The 18123-nt window shown below is 41.5% G+C and overlaps 2 protein-coding genes across 2 annotated transcripts; one reads left to right on the forward strand and one right to left on the reverse strand.

Annotated features, from left to right (window-relative positions):
- Positions 1-3037: 3037 nt before the first annotated feature.
- LOC118785695 (cytochrome c-like) lies at positions 3038-5284 on the reverse strand. The gene is made up of 3 exons (XM_036540562.1): positions 5150-5284; positions 3724-3898; positions 3038-3628 (listed from the first exon to the last, which is right to left on the reverse strand). The coding sequence occupies exons 2-3, from the start codon at positions 3890-3892 to the stop codon at positions 3483-3485; spliced, it is 315 nt and encodes a 104-aa protein (XP_036396455.1). The 5' UTR covers positions 3893-3898; positions 5150-5284; the 3' UTR covers positions 3038-3482.
- Positions 5285-6071: 787 nt separating this feature from the next.
- Positions 6072-12999, forward strand: rbm45 (RNA binding motif protein 45). Its single transcript, XM_036540566.1, has 10 exons — positions 6072-6519; positions 6835-6957; positions 7497-7623; positions 7847-7966; positions 8105-8278; positions 8375-8504; positions 9168-9264; positions 9941-10104; positions 10440-10655; positions 12799-12999. The coding sequence occupies exons 1-9, from the start codon at positions 6244-6246 to the stop codon at positions 10630-10632; spliced, it is 1404 nt and encodes a 467-aa protein (XP_036396459.1). The 5' UTR covers positions 6072-6243; the 3' UTR covers positions 10633-10655; positions 12799-12999.
- Positions 13000-18123: the final 5124 nt, after the last annotated feature.

An 18123-nucleotide genomic window follows, 5' to 3' on the forward strand; every position in this document is an offset into this window, starting at 1 on the left:
TTACAATCCTGTCTCATTAATGTTTTTTCCCCAGTATATATTCGGGTGATCCCAATCCAGATGTATTTGTGTTATGAAGTGATAATCCTCCACTGTAATCTGGAAGAGAAATGGGGTTACAGTGGCCTCTGCTGGGGTTACGCGATCACCGAAACATGTGTCTGAGTCCAGAAATTCAGTTTTGGTGGTAGGCTTACTGTAGTGCTAAAGTGATATTGTTTATTTATTGGTTTGTTTGGGCTGCTTTAATATTTGATTACTACGATGATTTATGGGAAGCTAGTTTACCCATCATTCCGACTGAGTTAACTGATGTCAGTTCATTTGTTACGAGCTGCAATTTTCAGTTACTGATATCAACAACTCATTATTAGTTTCAGTCGATATTTTCAATATTTATAATGTATTTGATGTTTGGTGCAACACTAACTGTATTTCTCACAGCAGACACATTTAAAATAGTACATAAAGTACAACAATTTATAAATAACATGGTCTGATGCCAATATGATTTTTTTTATTATTATCTATTGTTATAATGAATTACTTAGTCAAATTTTTCCTAACTACACCATTCATACCTTATTGCAGATCCAATATTGTTATATTATATGTACAGAAGTGATTTTTACCAGGAGCAACAGGACCTCTTGTCTATGAATTAAAGTCTGTCAGATTGATAAAAAGATTGAAAATTCACCCATAGACAGATTATAAATGTATTCAGTATTTGGGTAGACAGGGGAACATTTATTGTGTGATGTTCAGTGCTATGTGACAAATTTTCATTCTAAAATTGGAACCAAAATTGATATACGTGATCATTATTCAGTGATTGTCAACTGGTGAAAATCCACAACCCAAAACTCATTAAGTAGCTCATATCTAGCACTTCCACTGGCCAGTCTGTCTCATTATAAGATAAGATAAGATAAGATAACCCTTTATTGTCCCACAGCTGGGAAATTTGCAGTGTTACAGCAGCATAGGGGATAGTACACCAGTAGAAAAAAGAACAAGAGATAATAACAATAAGTAATCAAACAAGATAAATAGCAAATAAATAAAAACAGACAGCACACAGTTTAACAGACATTAAACAGTAATATTGCACATGAGTAATTATAGACATTAAACAGTAATATTGCACATGAGTGAATTTTCAGTTTTGATGTGTGTGGTCCACTGAGAGCAGTGTTGATTGTCAAGTCTGATTGTAAAGTCTGACAACAGCAGGAAGGAAGGACCTATGGTATTTCTCCTTCACACACCACAGGTGAAACAGCCTGTCACTGAAAGAGCTGCCCAGAGCTGTCAGCATATCCTGCAAGGAGTGGGACTTGTTCTCCAACAGGGAAGATAGCTTAGCCATCATTCGCCCACCTTTCTCCTATCAAACTATCAAACTATTTATCAAGCTATTGCATACACCACCAAGCATCAAGTGTGTTAGATATTAAACTAATGGAGGACAAAGGACAAAGGCAATGGGACAAAATACCCCAAAAATCAATGAATGAATAAATAACAGAACACATTATAGCTACTCTCTAATTTTTAATCCTACTGGTTAGCCTGATAGCTCATATGAAATGAAATCACTTGCCTTGAACATTCCTCATGGTTTGATTGGATTTCTGGAGATTAGTTTTGGTTGTGTAAGCATAAATACAAACAGAAATTCACAATTTCATGTAGGCATCTTGTGTTCATCCAATTTTCCAATTTTGATGCAGGTAGAAGTGATTTTCTTTCTTAGCACCCCTGCTTCATAGTTATGGAGTCACACTGAGGGCTGAATCAATGCTCTGTGTATCTTCAAGCCAAAGGAACCAGTGTTTGTGAAGAAATAGTTACAAATGCACTTCTTGCCTCTCATTATTTGAATGAAATGTCAGCAGTGGTAAAGGTTTCATTCCTGGCTGCATTGTGTTAATCTTACAGCTATGAAGGCCAAAAGCAAAAGGTTGTTTCTGTAAAAAAAAAAGCCCTTAAATATGAATTTATTATAAACACTAATTTGTATACATTCTATGCCTTATTACTTCAAAAGGTTGGCATTAGCATTTGAACCTTTCCCCAAAGATCAGGGAGCCGACTAATGATGTGCCTTGCAATTGGTAAAAAAACGGATTAAATTAACGGGGATTAATTTAAACAAATTAATTTATGCGTATAAAGCAAACGATACAGCGATACAAAAAATTCCCGAACAGCCATTTATCCTCCACAGACAGAACATTATTCACAAGTATCGTTGGTTTTGTAAGAGGTGCTTTTCCTGTTACCTAAAATTGCTTACGAAATCATGTTGCGAAACATTCTTTTTTTTCCACTAGGGGGCGCTAAACCACACAACCTTTAAACCGAATAGACCAAACGCGCACAATTAGGCCTACCGGAACATGGACACGTTGTGGTTTATTTTACTGACATGACAGTGCTGTCAAATATCAGCTATACTGTAACTAAACGTTTCAGCTCATTATTGATTTTATATCTGTTCTAGATTTCTCTTTTTGGGACAGCACATCACTTACAGTCTGAGATCTCACTTCCAAATTCTGCTCAAGTTGTGGGAGTTAAGTGAAAAATATCATTCACACTTGCTATTGCATTTTATTCACAAAATGTATCTCTGACTTTCAGCAAGCCCTATAAATGTGTTGCCAGAATTACTTGACAAAAAAAAAATTCATGTCCTGAAAACACATACTAACCTCTGAGTAACTGAGTTGATGGGACTATAGTGATCCCATACTGGGGGCTGTTTGTACAATGGTGTCAGGTGAAGATTCCATTGGTCATCCTGACCACAGCTCACTTGCTGATCGGCAGTCATAGGGTCACTGTTGGCACAGCTGTTCCTGTATAAATAGAATTCGGGGGTCTTGTGGTTTGACCTCTTGCTTTGGTCTTAGCTAATAAGCGCTATCCTCATTAGCATTCTCTTATCAGTGCTGTTTCTAAAACACACTAACTGGCAACAGCAACCCAAGGAGTCAATCACAGAGCAAGAGCTAAGCAGAAAAAGTGAGACACTTTTAACAGGTTTATTGAAAATCCTTCCAGATACATAGAAACTGCTGTATGTACAGCCACTTGCAAATCACATAGTGCCTTCTGGAATACGTAGCATAGGGTACAATGAATAAGTTAATGTCAAAAGCACCTGTGAAACCAGGAAATACATATTCTCTTCCAACACAGGAGACATCTCAGCACCTACAATGACCACTGAGGTATCTGTTCAAGCCGACGCACTGAGAGCCCACCAGCGATGGCACTTGCTTGCATAAACCGAAAAAACACAGCATGAACTGTTCTTCACTTCATGGTCTGGCAACAGATGGAAGGCATGGTGTGCCATTGAAAATAGCATGTATGACTGATTAATGCATTGTCTTGGTGAAAGAATTCATTCTGGAATTTACATCACATAAACAGAACGTACAGATAAATTAAGGCGAGAAAAGTGTCGTCTAAGAGGTGGCCGACTTCAAATATGCAACTAGATCCGCACGCTCTCCCTTCTTCTTGATACCGGCGAAGATCATCTTTGTTCCTGGAATGTACTTCTTGGGGTTCTCCAAGTATGTCATGAGCGTGGCTTCTCCCCAGACAATCCCTGTAATAAGGGAGGAGAAGGCAGAACAGTTATGTGGCACTCTAACATTTAACCCATGTACAGCAGTGCTTACAGGAACACACTGTTTAGCTTACCTTTGCTTTTATTTGCATCCGTGTAGGAATAGCCTTCAGCCTGGCCCGTTTTGCGCCCGAAGATACCCCAGAGGTTTGGACCGACTTTGTGCTTCCCGCCATTTTCCACCGTGTGACACTGCGCGCACTTTTGGACAAACACTTTCTTTCCTTTTGCAACGTCACCCATGTCCTTCTGCAAATACAACGACATGAAATTAGACTGAAGGTCAAATCATCACTGGAGTAATCCAGAATTGCTCTGTCCCCGAGTTCGCTTCCGATTTGCTGCAACCTCCTCGGAGGAACATAGGGGGCGCGCTTAGTTACCCAGGTATTGAACCCATTAATATAGGTAACGCATTGATATAAGTGACGTTGACTAATTTTGATGAATTCTACGAGCGTGGCGACCCGGTAAAGTACCTAACTAGCTAGTTAACCAACTATCTTAAAAGCTCGACAAAGTAGGCAAGAGTAGAGAAGTAGCCACCTTGTTAGCAAGGCTACATGAAATATTATGTCACATAGTTACTAATTTGACTATTCGGCTGAAGCAGTTTACGGTTAATCGAACTTCACGGTCACTTTGGATTAATTTTACGTCCATTAACTGGTTTATCGATCAGAATGCATCAAGTCTGATTCAACACCAGTGTGAGTACCCAGAGCTAGCCGGCCAGTCAAGGTTAACCGGTAAGATCGCTAGCGAAGAGATTTTTAGCTTGCCAAGAGACCGAAATCTTTCCACAGTAACGACAATCGTGTACTTACTAAGCAATCCACCCATCAGTTTATATTACTTTGGCCATTTAAAAGAGACTCCCCGCAATGTGACTAGCGGGAATGTAGGCCAACTAACGGGGAGATTGATGGCAGTAACCTCGCAATTCTTGGCTCGCTTGCTAACAATAGAGTGATCTAGCCAGCTACCACTCTGACACGAAGGAAGAACGGATAACGTCTTTAGAGAACTGATAACAGACGTTAAATCACAGCTTTCATCTAACAAATATTTTATTTTTGAGCTAGCTAAACCTGAGACAAGTACGTTCTTGCTTGCTTCCTGCCAAGCCATTATTTGCCCGTATACCGTTCAACAGCTTGCTATCCAAGTGACTTACTGCAATATCTCGTAAAAAGTTGATTTTATCTAACGATGTGAACATGGGGGTAGCTAACGACACATTCTTCTACTAAGCAAAGTTGTGCATCTAGATATTATCCAGCAAATTCTTTGTTTCCGTCTTTCATTCATAAACAGTGGCTCTCCTCTCGTAGCTAAGGTTAGCTAGCTCTAGCGTTTACGCAAACCGTTCCCAGGCTCCACACCAGGACAGGCCGCCGCTAGCTCATATTACTCACACTGGGAACATATTCTGTTTCAGAACAGTAATGTTTAACAACAAAAATGGAACCGTTTTAAACAGAGACTAACAGATGTTACCTTTTAAATTAATAAACCTCTTCTTTTCTTTGATCACTTCTGATTGCTGGGTCGCTTGATGTCTTACTCGACTCCTCACGTCTGACCGGCTCCAATCGCGATTCTCCAAGTGGCTGCCGCGAAGGTCACACATGCATTTCCATGCATTTCAGGCACCGGTAAATTGCGTCACTGCTAGGCGGCACCCGGATCACATGGTGTTAGCGATACGGGACAGTTACGATGGGACAGTGTTGCCATGTATGGGGTGAGTCATTAGGGAGGGCGCCCGAACTTTTGACTTCCTTGGCAAACATCCAGTTGTATTTCACACGTAGCTTCGATGATGAAAACACGTAAACATGCATGCAGACATGATTCAGACTTCCTATGTAATCCCCACACACGTGTTGTAACAAGACTGGCTGCATTTTATCTTACGAATTTAAATTGTCCATGTAGTAAGGACATGCATCACTTGGAAATCAAACATATTACCCCTGTTAAATGACATAATTGTCATTTAGCAGACGTTCTTATCCAGAGCGACATAGGTTATATTTTTACATGTTCTCCATTTTTACAGCTGGCTATTTACTGAAGTAATTCTGGGTTAAGTACCTTGCCCAAGGGTACAGGAGCAGTGCCCGGAAAGGGGTCGAACCAGCAACGTTTTGGTTACAAGCCCTCGCTGCTTTCCACTATGCTGCGCTGTTCACAGTAACAATGCAAGGTTTCAGTTCCATTAATGGAACAAAGGAGGAGGAGTTTCTGGAAACTTCCTCCGTCTTCTGCTCACGAATCACATGCCCCTGAGTCAATTCCCACCACGGAAGCAGTTTTACCGGTCTGTTGTGTGCCACAGTCCGAGGTGCGGACACGTGGATGGTGCTATTCATACTCCACGCCGACAGGTGGCGCTGCGGGGAAAGCCGAACGGTCATTGTGTGGATGTGACGTAACCCAGGCAACGGAACACTTCAGCCGACCACTGTCATCGGTGACGCATAGAGCGTAACGCAAGGAAACGGCCTGCCAGGTAGACGGCTACCTGGCTGCATTTATCGAAAGCGCTGCACATCGCCTACTGTTGCGCATTATACAGAGCTTATATAATGGAGGACTGCTCATTTAGGCCGTCCACGGACAGCCTCGACGACCCCCCGAACAGTCGTTTGTTCCTGGTGATAAGCAAATCCATCTCGGAAGATGTGATCCGGGAGCATTTTTCCGTTTTCGGGGAAATCCAGGACATCTGGATGGTCAAAGACAAACAGACAAAAGAGTCTAAGGGAGTCTCGTTTGTTAAGTTTGCCAAATCCTCGCAGGCGTGCACAGCGATGGAAGAAATGCACGGAAAATGCCTAGCAGAAGGAACCAAACCCATTAAGGTTGGTAGCCAGCTGCTTGATCTTGCAGGTTTATGCCCCTTTATGCGAATGCTAAGTGCTAGCTGGCTTGCCAGCTGTTTTATTTTCTGTCTGTGACAGCTTTGTTAGCTAGCTAGCTAACTGACAGTGAGACTAGTAATATATAGGGCGAGCATGTACGCTGGCCATCCTAGCTACAGTTCAAATTGGTTCTTTGCCTTGGGTAAATTCCATCATTTACGAGGAACCGCTCCATTCACCCGTGAAGCAGTTTTTTTAACATTAACCTGTTGACAGAATTTGCTGACAGTTTCTTGGCATTTCTTGGCCCTTCAGGTGTTCATGGCACAGTCACGGTCCTCGGGCAGCCACCGAGATGTGGAGGACGAAGAGCTGACCAGAATATTTGTCATGATTCCCAAGACTTTTACGGAAGACGATTTGAAAGAAACTTTCAAGGTAACGTTATTGTCCACTGCATGACGTTTGTGTTGGAAACGTGGAAAATGTGTGAAATGTCATGCAGGGCTGTGTAGCTGAGTACCGCTATGTGCGTGCTGTGTATGAAAACACTTCAAAAAGCATCGCAGTCAAGCAGTGGCTTGGGTTTTCTTAAAATTGAACCTTTAATTAAGGTCTGAACTGAAGGCGACACTTCACGACATTTACATGGTCTGTGCATGCGTGTCTTTAGCCCAACCACCTGTATGATGTGTGTAGTAGAGCACTGTGATTGAAGAAAGGCATCCCCCCCACCACAGTGCACAAGGGATCTTTGTTTAAATAGCAAACGTGGTAAAATGAAGTAATTCAACAACATATTTAATGCAGGGCACATCGCACATGTAACAGTCTTCGGGGTGACTGATTATTTTCACTGATAGCTGATAGAGTCCTGTTGGTTGCCGATGCAAGAATACATGATGTTAACTGGTCTAGGATACTGTGCACAACAAAACGTGATCTGAACTTCCTGTCCAATTCATCTGTTTCTGTAGGAGTATGGAGACATAGAATACTGCATCATCATTAAGAACAAAACTACTGGGGAGAGTAAAGGATTGGGCTATGTGAGGTATCACAAGCCATCTCAAGCAGCTACTGCCATAGAGAACTGTGACAAAAGTAAGTATGTGTACACCACTAGCATTGTGTGACCTAAATGCCTTTCCTCTGCTTCGGTGTGTGTTAAAGATGCTTGCTTTCGCTCCATTATGTTTTACCATCCAAGTACTTTACAGTTGTCTGTGTCCTGTGACCTGATTTTACATGTTTCCAGCCATGGTCTGGGCATGCACACTGCTGGCGTGGTTGAGATTAAAACGCCTGTTCTCTTCTCTGCCCGCAGCATTCAGGGCCATTCTTGCTGAACCCAGAACCAAAAACTCGTCTACAGATAACGACTACTTCAACAACGCCAGATCAGACCATGTGACTGGTGACCCTGGAATGAGTGCCTATCCCTTCGGTATGTTACTGTTAGGTGGGAAGAGCCATGCACAGCTGACACAGGTGTGCTTCATAGAGGTGCCCTGTGCTTTACCAGGCTTCATTTTCTCACTTTTTTTGTCATTGAAGCATTTTCTCACCCTTTCTGTCATTGAAGCTGATGGCAGTAATTACCCAATGGGAGACGGCCGCGGCAATGACATCATCACCAGGTGCCTGATGGTGTCATCAAGAGCGAGTGTCACCCAAGAGCAGATTTACGGTCTCTTTGACCTGATCCCTGGGATGGATTACTGTGAAATGCAGAGAGATCCCTATGGATTTAACAAAGGTAATGTGTAAAGTAGATCTATTTGCATTTGGTGCAAGCTGCATGCTTTGCGTCACCTCACGCTGTAAACATCTATCTGATGCATATCGTTCTCAGGGCAAGCCATGATCCGTTACAACAATCTGGGCTCAGCTGTGTACGCTAAAGAGAAGCTAAATGGGTTTGAGTATCCTCCTGGAAACCGGCTTGTTGTGACGTACATAGACGATGGGGAGGACCGCTCCAGGTATGGAAATTATGCCTGAAAGCATGCAGGAGTTTATCCTTTTCGGTTGTGTGTGGGTTGGTATTCTTTCTTCAGTGTATGTGGTAACATTGTGTCTTCATAAAAAAAAAATGATTGACTTTACAGTTATTGAAAGTAATGGAAAGGACAGACATATTTTGGTAAATAAGGTGTGGAACAGCAGGTTGATTTGTTCTGTAACATTAATCAATAAGAATGGATTAAAGGGAGCAAAGGCAGAGAAAATTAGGTACATCAACTGTTCTGGCATTGTTTATATTAATAAGGGACACCGTTCAGGCTTTGGTTATCAGTTAGGGAAACTGTTCACATCTTAGTTAATCAGTTAGTTGCATCAGTTTCAGATGTGACACATTGTAAACCTCTGGCAGAGTAAGGCTAAGCAATTTTGTGTGGTCTCCCCTTAATCCATTAATCAGAATGTGCTATAGCGAGCAGGGAAAACAAAAACCCAGGCTGCTTGTCAAAAACCTGCAGGATTCTTCTAACCCCTTGGAAACAGCAGCTGACAAAATGCCTTGGAAACTCCAGAGACGTGTTTGGCGGGAGGGATGGCATTGATGATGATGTGGCTGTTCCTATGATGAATGGGCTGGTCTTTGGTGTGTGTCCCACAGCCTTCCTGTTCTGTCATTTTCACAGCCCGGTGGGGAAGATGGCCATGCAGCTGGTGGCTGCCCAGATGATGTCGATGGTGTGGAACGGACCCTCGGGGCCTCAGCTCATGAAGACGAGTGCTGTAAGCAGCAGGTTTACCCACACTTTCAGAGCGGATAGAAGTCCCTTCAGTACGGTCATTTGCATTTGTGAATGCAAAGGCCCACCTCAGCCAAATCACACAATATGCTGCATGCAGATTATTTGGAGGGCTCCCCTCTCCACAAGATTGTTCAAGGAGCAGTTGATTTCAGAACACTTATATTTAATTGTCTTGAAAGATTTTGCAGCTCATCCAATGAGTAATTTGCGGGGGGAAAAACAGCTTTGAACAAAGCACCCTGTGGTGTTTTTCCTTTTTAAAATGAAAGTGTTTGATACTAACATTTGTAACTTGGGAGTGTTGAAAAGCCTCATTTCGGTTTCAGAACTGCTTTATTTTCTCAGAAGAGTCCATTTGGCTTTCGTGACTAAAGTGAGCGTCTAGTGACTATTCTGTAATGAGGACTAATAAGAAAATCAGTCGGCCACCAGGCTCTCTGCAATTCCAGGCAATTTGCCTTTATTCACTGCTGGGAATTTTCTACCACCCGTTTTAAGAGATGCATGAGTGTTTTAGTTTCAGTACATAAATGCTGTGCAAGTTAGGTCTGCAAAAAAGTGCTCAGCACCGCTAAGTCTGACTGGGCCCTGAGTGAGCAGAGTGTGAGCATCTGAGTGAGCAGTGTGTCTCCTGATTGGTGGGCTGTCTCTGGCAGGGCTTCGCAGCTCCCACTGTTCCCCAGCCTCCCCGGGTCCAGACGGACGTGGTGCTGCCGCCCTTGAAGAAGCTGGCGCCCTCTGACAGCTGGGTGAAGGAGCGCCTCTTCGTGGTCTTCAACCCCGCGCCTCTGCCGGTGGACGTGCTCGAGGATGTCTTTTGGTGAGGAGGTCCTCATCTTGCATACCTAAAATGAACCATGCGTCAGTAAAAGGTTTTTACGTGTTATCCACACAGCTGGATATTTACTGAGGCAACTGTGGGTTAAGTACTTTGCCCAAGGGTACAGCAGCAATCCCCAGCAGGGACTCATTGGGGAATCGAACCAACAACTTTACAGGTTACGAGCCCTGCTTCTTACCACTGTGCTCCACCTCATAGAATGTAGATCTGCTTTCGGGTCAGTCGTATGCATGCATTAGTTACTTTGTGACGTATGCGTTGCAATCACTGGGTTTTAAAGATCCAGGTAGCCTGAGTTTCTGTTCTCCCGGCAGTCGCTTTGGGTCGCTGGTGGAAGTGTACCTGGTGCCGGGCCGGAACGTGGGCTACATGAAGTACGCCGAGAGGAAGAATGCCAATGACGCCATGGCGGCATTGCACGGAAAGGTGATCAACGGCGTGAAGCTGAAGGTGATGCTGGCCGACCCCCCCAAGGAGGAGTCCCACAAGCGGCAGAGGACGTACTAGCTCCTCCCCCACAGAGCGACTCGGTAAGTGACGCCAAGTGGGTAAGAGAAATGCACTGAACAGAAAGAGGTGTCTGTGCAGAGTCAGGCAACTTCCTGTTCCCATGGAGGTTTAGTTTACTTATCCAGGCTTGTTGAATTAGTCACTTCACCTTGTAGTTAAGAGTCTTGCTTCCCGTAGAGATAAGCTTATGTAATCAAGTGGAAATGTAACACAAAGAGTCTCAATAGCAAAAAATAATTTTCACCTGGTAATCAAGATTTTTTCCGAAATTGTGTGGAAACATAATAAGCAAGTAACTACAAAGGAATTTTGAATTGAGTTTATGTATGGGACATCATGCATGATATCTGAAACATTGTCCTCTGATGTATAAAATGAGATCTGAAAGGTGACTATTAACGTGAACTATTTAATTGGCTTTATATTTATTATAATGTTTTCCCCCTTAAGCTTTTACACAGTATAATTTAGTAGCATAATATTTCTGTATATTGTCAGGTTATGGTAATATTTATTTGTACAGTTGTTTTGGTGTCCAAAGATGTGTTTTACCAGGACTAGGCACACTTGATGGCTTTTTAATTCCACAAATTATTAGTCTCCTGAATCAGGAGTATAAAAAGGTAAGAAAAGGATCAAAGCAAATTGACTATCAATTTTTAGTATAATCATGTTGATGAACACAAGTGACAGCACGACTGTGCTGCAGCATGTGGATTTGTGAGTGAACAGGAAAGAGTGTGCGTGTGTGTGTGCGTGCGTGCGTGCGTGCGTGCGTGCGTGCGTGCGTGCGTGCGCGCAATGTTGACATACTGGTACCGTGTGTATTAGCCATACACAGCACAGAGATTCATAATTACACCTTAGCGATAAATGTCATAGAAATGTTATATCTCTAAAATACACTAAGTGGCTCTTATTTAATGAATAAATGAAATGAATCATAAGGCTGTGATTTTGTCACTGTGATCAGGTATCCCATGAAATTAAGAGTGCTGTGAAATTGCACACTTTAAAAATGCAGAATACAAGCGTAAAATGTGGGATTTTTTTTTTTTTTTAAGGAATTGCTTATTTCCTTTGTCCTAAGAAAATGCTGTGCTTTTCCATACGGGAGGGGGGATGCTGCATCTCTCTAAGCCAGTAAAAAGAAAAAAGAAGAAATGTATTTACTGTTAGGTATACATATACACACATATGAGTGTATGTGAATGTGTGTGAATGTTTTATTCAGTGGCTGCCAGTGTTTCTTAATACTGAAAAAATATGATTCTAGGGATAAAATCCTGGCCTTGCATCTCTGATGTGAGAGTTTGTTCCTTTGAACATAATGCGAACCCATAATATGTCTTAGGTGTTTACTGATGCAGTTTATATGCTGGACTATGGCATTTCTGACTATGTTTTCACGCCAAAACATCTTTTTATTAAACATCAAATTATTAAATTATGTAGATTTTTGTTAATGTAAAAATCTCTGCAGTGATGTTATAAAATTTGCAATAAGTATATGGAATATAATCCCATTAGTTATTTAAGTGAGTATAATTCCTTTATTCATTGCTACTTGTCCATGTCTAGCTTTCGCCAAAATAATTCCTTTGCTAATATTATAGTCAATGAATATTTGTAGGTATATTTTGCCAGAAATCTCTCTGCAGTGCAATAACACACAAGTCTATGTTTAAAGCCTCCTTTTTTGGGAATTGCACAGAATCTGATTTAATATGTACTTTATTTGTTTCTGTATAATGAAGTGCTTCTTGGTCCATAGAAAGTGTTTGATTTGCCAGCCAGGGAACAGCCGGTGGTCTGCCTTGGAATTCAGCTGCCTGTGGAATATGGGATAATTTGCCTTTATGTTTCAGATTAACCGTTCCGATCACATTCAGAGACTTCTATTCGAAACGCCGCATTTGTTGGGTTTGCACTTTGACATGGTATTCAACTGCATCTACAAATTTTTGCAAATGTGTGACCACTGCCGTGAAACTGATGATACCCTGGACTGTTTGAGGAAGGGCTATTATTCTGGATTTTGTTATCATTACTACTTATCAATTAAGCCGTTTAGCAGACGTTGTAAACTGTCCGATTCTGAACGACTAGCACCATAAGAGGTTTCCCTGCATATTTATGGTCATGATCTTTTTGTTCCTACAGAGATTTAAGTGACATGACCTTCAACATGACTGGACATAGAAAGGATGACACAAGCACATAGCTACGGACAGTGACTGCTGGACCTTTTTTGTGACTGGGAATACTAGCTGTGTAAGCGGTCATGGTGTTTCTGGGGTTTTATTTCCTCTTCCAGCATCTTGGAACCAGTAACTTAACATCAATGTTCGAGTGAACATGAATCACGATATATAAAACACGTTTTCAATTACTTTGTTTTCTTTATGTGTAAAATATGAATTTTCTTCAATAAAGAAACTTGATGACTTATGATTTGTTAGTTGAATGTTTTGCACTGCAGTTATATCAGACGGTATGTATCAGGCTCCTCTATTTCAATGTGCACCTGTCACTGCACAGGTTTAGATAAAGCACCACTCAATATTCAGGAGTGACTGGACTCGCCACTTCACATGCCCTTAAATTAGTTTGATTCAAAGGTAATTGAATCTTCCACTGTGATACGGGCAGAAATTCCACCTATTAATGGGTTTCCTGCGCTGTAGCCCATGTTCTCATTCAGAATGAAAGACGTGGGTAGGTGAGCCTCTGTAGCAGATAGTGAGAGGGAAGACTGTAAATCAAGTGGAATTGCGCTTGAGATTTTAATGTCTCCTCTGGAGTAAATGTCTGACATGCGGAGGTGGTTTGCTGTTGTGATACGCCAGTTTTGAAATGTGAATCTGTACCTGTGTAACCATTGAACTCAGCTCAGCACAGCCCTCTACTTCATTATTTCTGGAAGGCCTGGGTTTTAAATAGAACTGTCAAGCTAGTTTCACTCTTTGAGTCTCATCAGTGAAAAACCTCTACTTGTTGTGCTGTAGGGAGCAAATATGAGTATAGTATATTATTGCATGTGAAAAAATATGAAAAGGAGAAAATCACTGTAAGCTCACCTTAGTGGAGTTCAAACATAAGTACAGGAAGTTAGTGTCAACTTTATTTACTATATGTAGTAGTGGCTTAATTGCCATTAGGTATGTCCACCTAGTTACAAAACTGTTCACTGTGATGCTGAAGAAACTATAGACATCAAGGGCAACCTCATTTTGTGTGAATGTAGACAAAATGAATGTGAAGCATTGAAGCTGGGCACTGTATGATGCTGTATGAGCGGCTGAAACTGACAGGTATGTAATACAGGATGGGAAAAGTGGCTGCACTAACACCTGCTTAATTAATGGATGTGTTTTGTTCTTCTCTCTCTGCGCTGCACTTGTATCCCTTAATGCTGTAAGCCTGTATTGTTCAAAATGTTTGGCACAAAACCGCACTTACCTGAAAGCCATTTAAAAAAAAAAAAAAAAGTATGTTTCAAGGGGTTGAAAGACACGGGTGTTAGGTTTAGCCACCACACCACTTTGGATTGAAAATTGTAGTTGCAGGTATGACCTCTAGGTGGCAGAATGCAGTGGTTAAAGCTGCGAAATTGAAATGCAGCAAGGAGCTGCTGTGTATCTTGGCTCATGGTGTCTCAGTAAATGACTTAATTTGTCATTCATGATTTGTCATGATTCGATTCATAATATGAGATATGTGATTAACAGCAATGTGCATTGCAGTTTCATTAAATCATTCTAGCTCTCAGTCCTCCCCTTCAGAGTCCTGAGATGTATCCCTGGTTATGTTGTCTGCAATCATGCTTTTAGTGTTTTGAGATTTCTTGTACACACACATGTAGGATGCTAATACTTTTCTTTTTTTATCAGATATGACCTTGCATAAGGCTAACTATCGATAGGTAGGAAATGATTGAACTCTGTTTAGGGTGAGTATTACGTGCTGCACTGTGCTGGAAACACTTGGGAGGCTTTGTATAAAAGCGTGTCGCTCTTATGGAGTGCTTGATTTATTTTCTTAGCGAAATGTGATGGGGTAAATTTCGCAGGTTAAAAGATGGGAATTTGTAGCTACTATAACATGGAATGAAGTCAGGTTGTCAGGTTTACCCGATCACTGACATTTACAAAAATAGTATATAACCCAATCCTGAATGGATTAATGATGGTTTCCTAATTAGTTTGTTCCAAAAAAAATCTAACTTCAACAAATATTATTTAAATATTTTAAACTTTTAGCAATGATCATCTTCACCTGTGTCAGGAGAATGAAGGAAACTGGTCAAATAAAGCTTAGTATGAAGTATATTTAATAGCTCCTATAATATCCTAATAACTCCTATATTCACACAATCATAAAAATATGTAGTTTTTTTACCTAATCTAATTAATCAATATTGGTTACTTCTTATTTACATTGATGTTTGAGGCAAGAGGAGCTTTTGCTGATAGCTTGTGATCCAATATACCATGAAACTCCGGTAACATTTAAATATTACTACAACGTTGAAAAGTTGTGAATGAAAGTCGCCAAAAATGTACAGTGGAGTATGTAAACGTGGTCTTAAATCCAGTCTTATAAAAGTTTTGGCTACGTATGCGGCATCTTTACCTGCTCCGTGACGGAGAAGAGCCAGTGCCTATATTTTTCCAGTAAAATCCATGCCACGGTTTCGTGCGGCGATCCACTCCGTACATTGGCTCGCTCCGGTCTCATTCTTGCTGCAAGGAGGAGCGTTTGCCGAGCCGCATCTAAGAAACGGGCAAACACAGCACTTTAACGATCTTTTCCTGTTTGGCACCTGCGAAATATCAGAATCCCTTCAAAGCCATACGTGTTGTCCTATATCAGCAGTTCTACGAACAGAGTTGTTACGGACGGAAATTTCACCGCGCCCGGCTGTAACGTTGACAAGTCAGCGCATCAGTTCCTCCACGAAAGAAGAGACACGGCATGCCCAAGGCTGGTGAATCCTGGTAAGAAACCGGTCAACGACGTTCCACTTTGCCTTGGAACCTAGCTGTCCGTAACACCAAATCGCACACCACATCAGGTTGTTCACCGAGTGTTGCATTTGGTGGCAAAACGGCGATTTTTGGCGCATTCACGCATAATCGATGGTAGGGAAATGGCAGCTGTATTTGTTTCTCACTGTATGCCCAAGGTGAACTGCATTTCGAAACATGAAAATGGTTAACAGCTGCTATACAGCTGGCGAGTTAGGTACCTTGCTGAATGACAGGTGAGTATGGCAGCGCAGTGACAGACGCAGAAACCTCACGGCGTACAGCCGGCCAGCTTGCAGTTTTGCGCTGCGTTTAATGTGCTTGCTCAAGTGTTTCGCGAGTGATACCCTGAAGCTAAGTTTATTGCTAGCGATCGAGCTGTGCATCAGATGAAGTCACTGATCCGTGAGTTGACGTTGACACATCCATGAGGGAATAAAACCCTTGAACACCACATCATGTTTGCAAATGGTGAGAGAGCTACGTGGGTTTGGTAAGATTGTCCTGAATGTTTCTGGCAGCTGGCGACCTACCGTGAAGACAATTAGCTAGAGATGTGAATGTGCACACAATTACATGTCTGTAGCAGGTGAGCTTCCTGCATTCATTTTGATCACTGCCCTGCAAGGAGGACATAAATATATAGCATGTGCTGGAGGTATCCAGCTTTTTCAAATTGTCCCCTCTCTACAGTCCGGTATCCGGCGGCGCTGCACGAGCACGAAAAACATGAAAGGAAATATTCTAAGGACTTTTTGTCGTGTTAAAACCAAGGTCAGAAAATGACATTGCAGTGTGGCAGATGTTCTTTTCCTGAAGCGTTGCATACCATCAAAAGGAATGCACACAAATGAAATTTACGAACCGAGTGTCTTTGATAGTTTATGTGTAAGAGGCATGTGGCTGCGTGCTCTGGACAGCCTAAAGTAAGATGTGCCAGTATGCAGGGCGATACGCAGTCTGCTGTCCTTAAAGGGATACGCCACTGAAAAGTTAAACAATCATTAAGCGCTATCTTACCGTCAATATAGCACGTTAAAAGTGAATTGGTTGTATACCAAAGGTATGAAGGGGTTTTATTTGGCTGGAAGCCGTTTCTGTGATGGTTGCTTTTCTGCACAGACATCCAGCATTGTGTTTCTCCTCCAGACTGAAACCTAGAAACACACCGACACGTGCAAATTAAATCTGAACTGAAAAAGAACAATGTCGGTGCCACTTTCACAGAGTTCATAGAAGTTATCAAATGAGGGAAAGGAATAACAAACTAAAAAAAGAATGTTAACAATTATACAGAGACAAAAAAGAAACAAACATATATTTTTTTCTTTTCCTATTTTGACTTTTTCACTTCAGGTTTTTCCATTTTGCTGTAGATTTTCTTTTCTTCAGTTTAAGTTCCTGTTTCTCCATGGCAACTCCTGTTTGTTCACCGACTGATTAATTGTCATTTTGAATTAAATTATCCTCTGTAGTTCTGGACCATTAAGTACCAGATCAGTGATTTATTCTGAGTGGTTTTCATCAGACTACTTAGGGAAGGGAAGACAAGAATAGCATAGTAATTGTTTCCCTTTTGAGCAGGAAAGAGGTCAGGTGCGAAACCATCATTTTGAAATGACTAATTTAACTACTTTGTGTTGCATTTAGTGTCATCCACGTTAATACCACGTGAAATCTCTAAGGTGCGTATTTTATTTAAAGTCACGATGCTAATTACTGGAGAGCAGTTGAATCCTGTCTCATGCTGTTTTTTATTATACCTGCCAATATTCATTATTTTCACTGTACAAGATGTTTGATTTAGAAGTTTATTTCGCATGGCTACTCTGTGATTTAAGAACATTAAGTACAATCTCTGATTTTGTGTGCAGTGCTCATCTTGTCCACTCACAGCGAATGTGTTTTTGCAGCTAGTGGTCATATGACCATCAGCTCTAAATTTGTGAATGGAAACGGTAGTTGTAATGGTGCATGACTATCAGTCCAGCACTTGAGGGCCACGTGACCTGCTAACTTTCTTGCTGCCTCAGCACTTCAGTTGTTTAGTCAGGGTCAGAAATCACTCAGTCTTCTACCTCTTAACTCCAAAGCCTTCATAGCTAACTCTAGCCCTCTAAGCTGGAGATGTATCTAGTTGGCAGAATGCCACTGTACTTTTTCTTTTGAAGTGCCAGGTCTGCTAAAGTTCTGAGGTTTACTGTGGCTGAGGTAGTGTTTCAGGAAGTCAGGGAAACGTGAAAAGACTGAATCTGGCTACTGCATCAATGTCAACAGGAAACTACTTACACTAGGAAAACTGCCCATATACATTATGATGTTTTCAAAAAAAATATATATATACAATATATATATATGTGACATTTACAGTGCTGCTGTTTAGCTATGTAATACACGTAAAACAAAAAGGTAAGTGTGGAATAAAGCTCTTGTAATATGTCTGAAATTGTCCACTACA

Source organism: Megalops cyprinoides, chromosome 11 (genome assembly GCF_013368585.1).
Source record: "Megalops cyprinoides isolate fMegCyp1 chromosome 11, fMegCyp1.pri, whole genome shotgun sequence".
Taxonomy (NCBI): Eukaryota; Metazoa; Chordata; class Actinopteri; order Elopiformes; family Megalopidae; genus Megalops; species Megalops cyprinoides.

Excerpts from the sequence above, each read along its gene's own strand:
- LOC118785695 (XM_036540562.1), bottom strand. The coding sequence starts at position 3,892 with ATGGGTGACGTTGCAAAAGGAAAGAAAGTGTTTGTCCAAAAGTGCGCG. Across the intron at positions 3,629-3,723 it reads GGATGCAAATAAAAGCAAAG|GGATTGTCTGGGGAGAAGCC; the intron begins GTAAGCTAAACA and ends CCCTTATTACAG.
- rbm45 (XM_036540566.1), top strand. The coding sequence starts at position 6,244 with ATGGAGGACTGCTCATTTAGGCCGTCCACGGACAGCCTCGACGACCCC. Across the intron at positions 6,520-6,834 it reads AAGGAACCAAACCCATTAAG|GTGTTCATGGCACAGTCACG; the intron begins GTTGGTAGCCAG and ends TTGGCCCTTCAG. Across the intron at positions 7,624-7,846 it reads CATAGAGAACTGTGACAAAA|CATTCAGGGCCATTCTTGCT; the intron begins GTAAGTATGTGT and ends CTCTGCCCGCAG.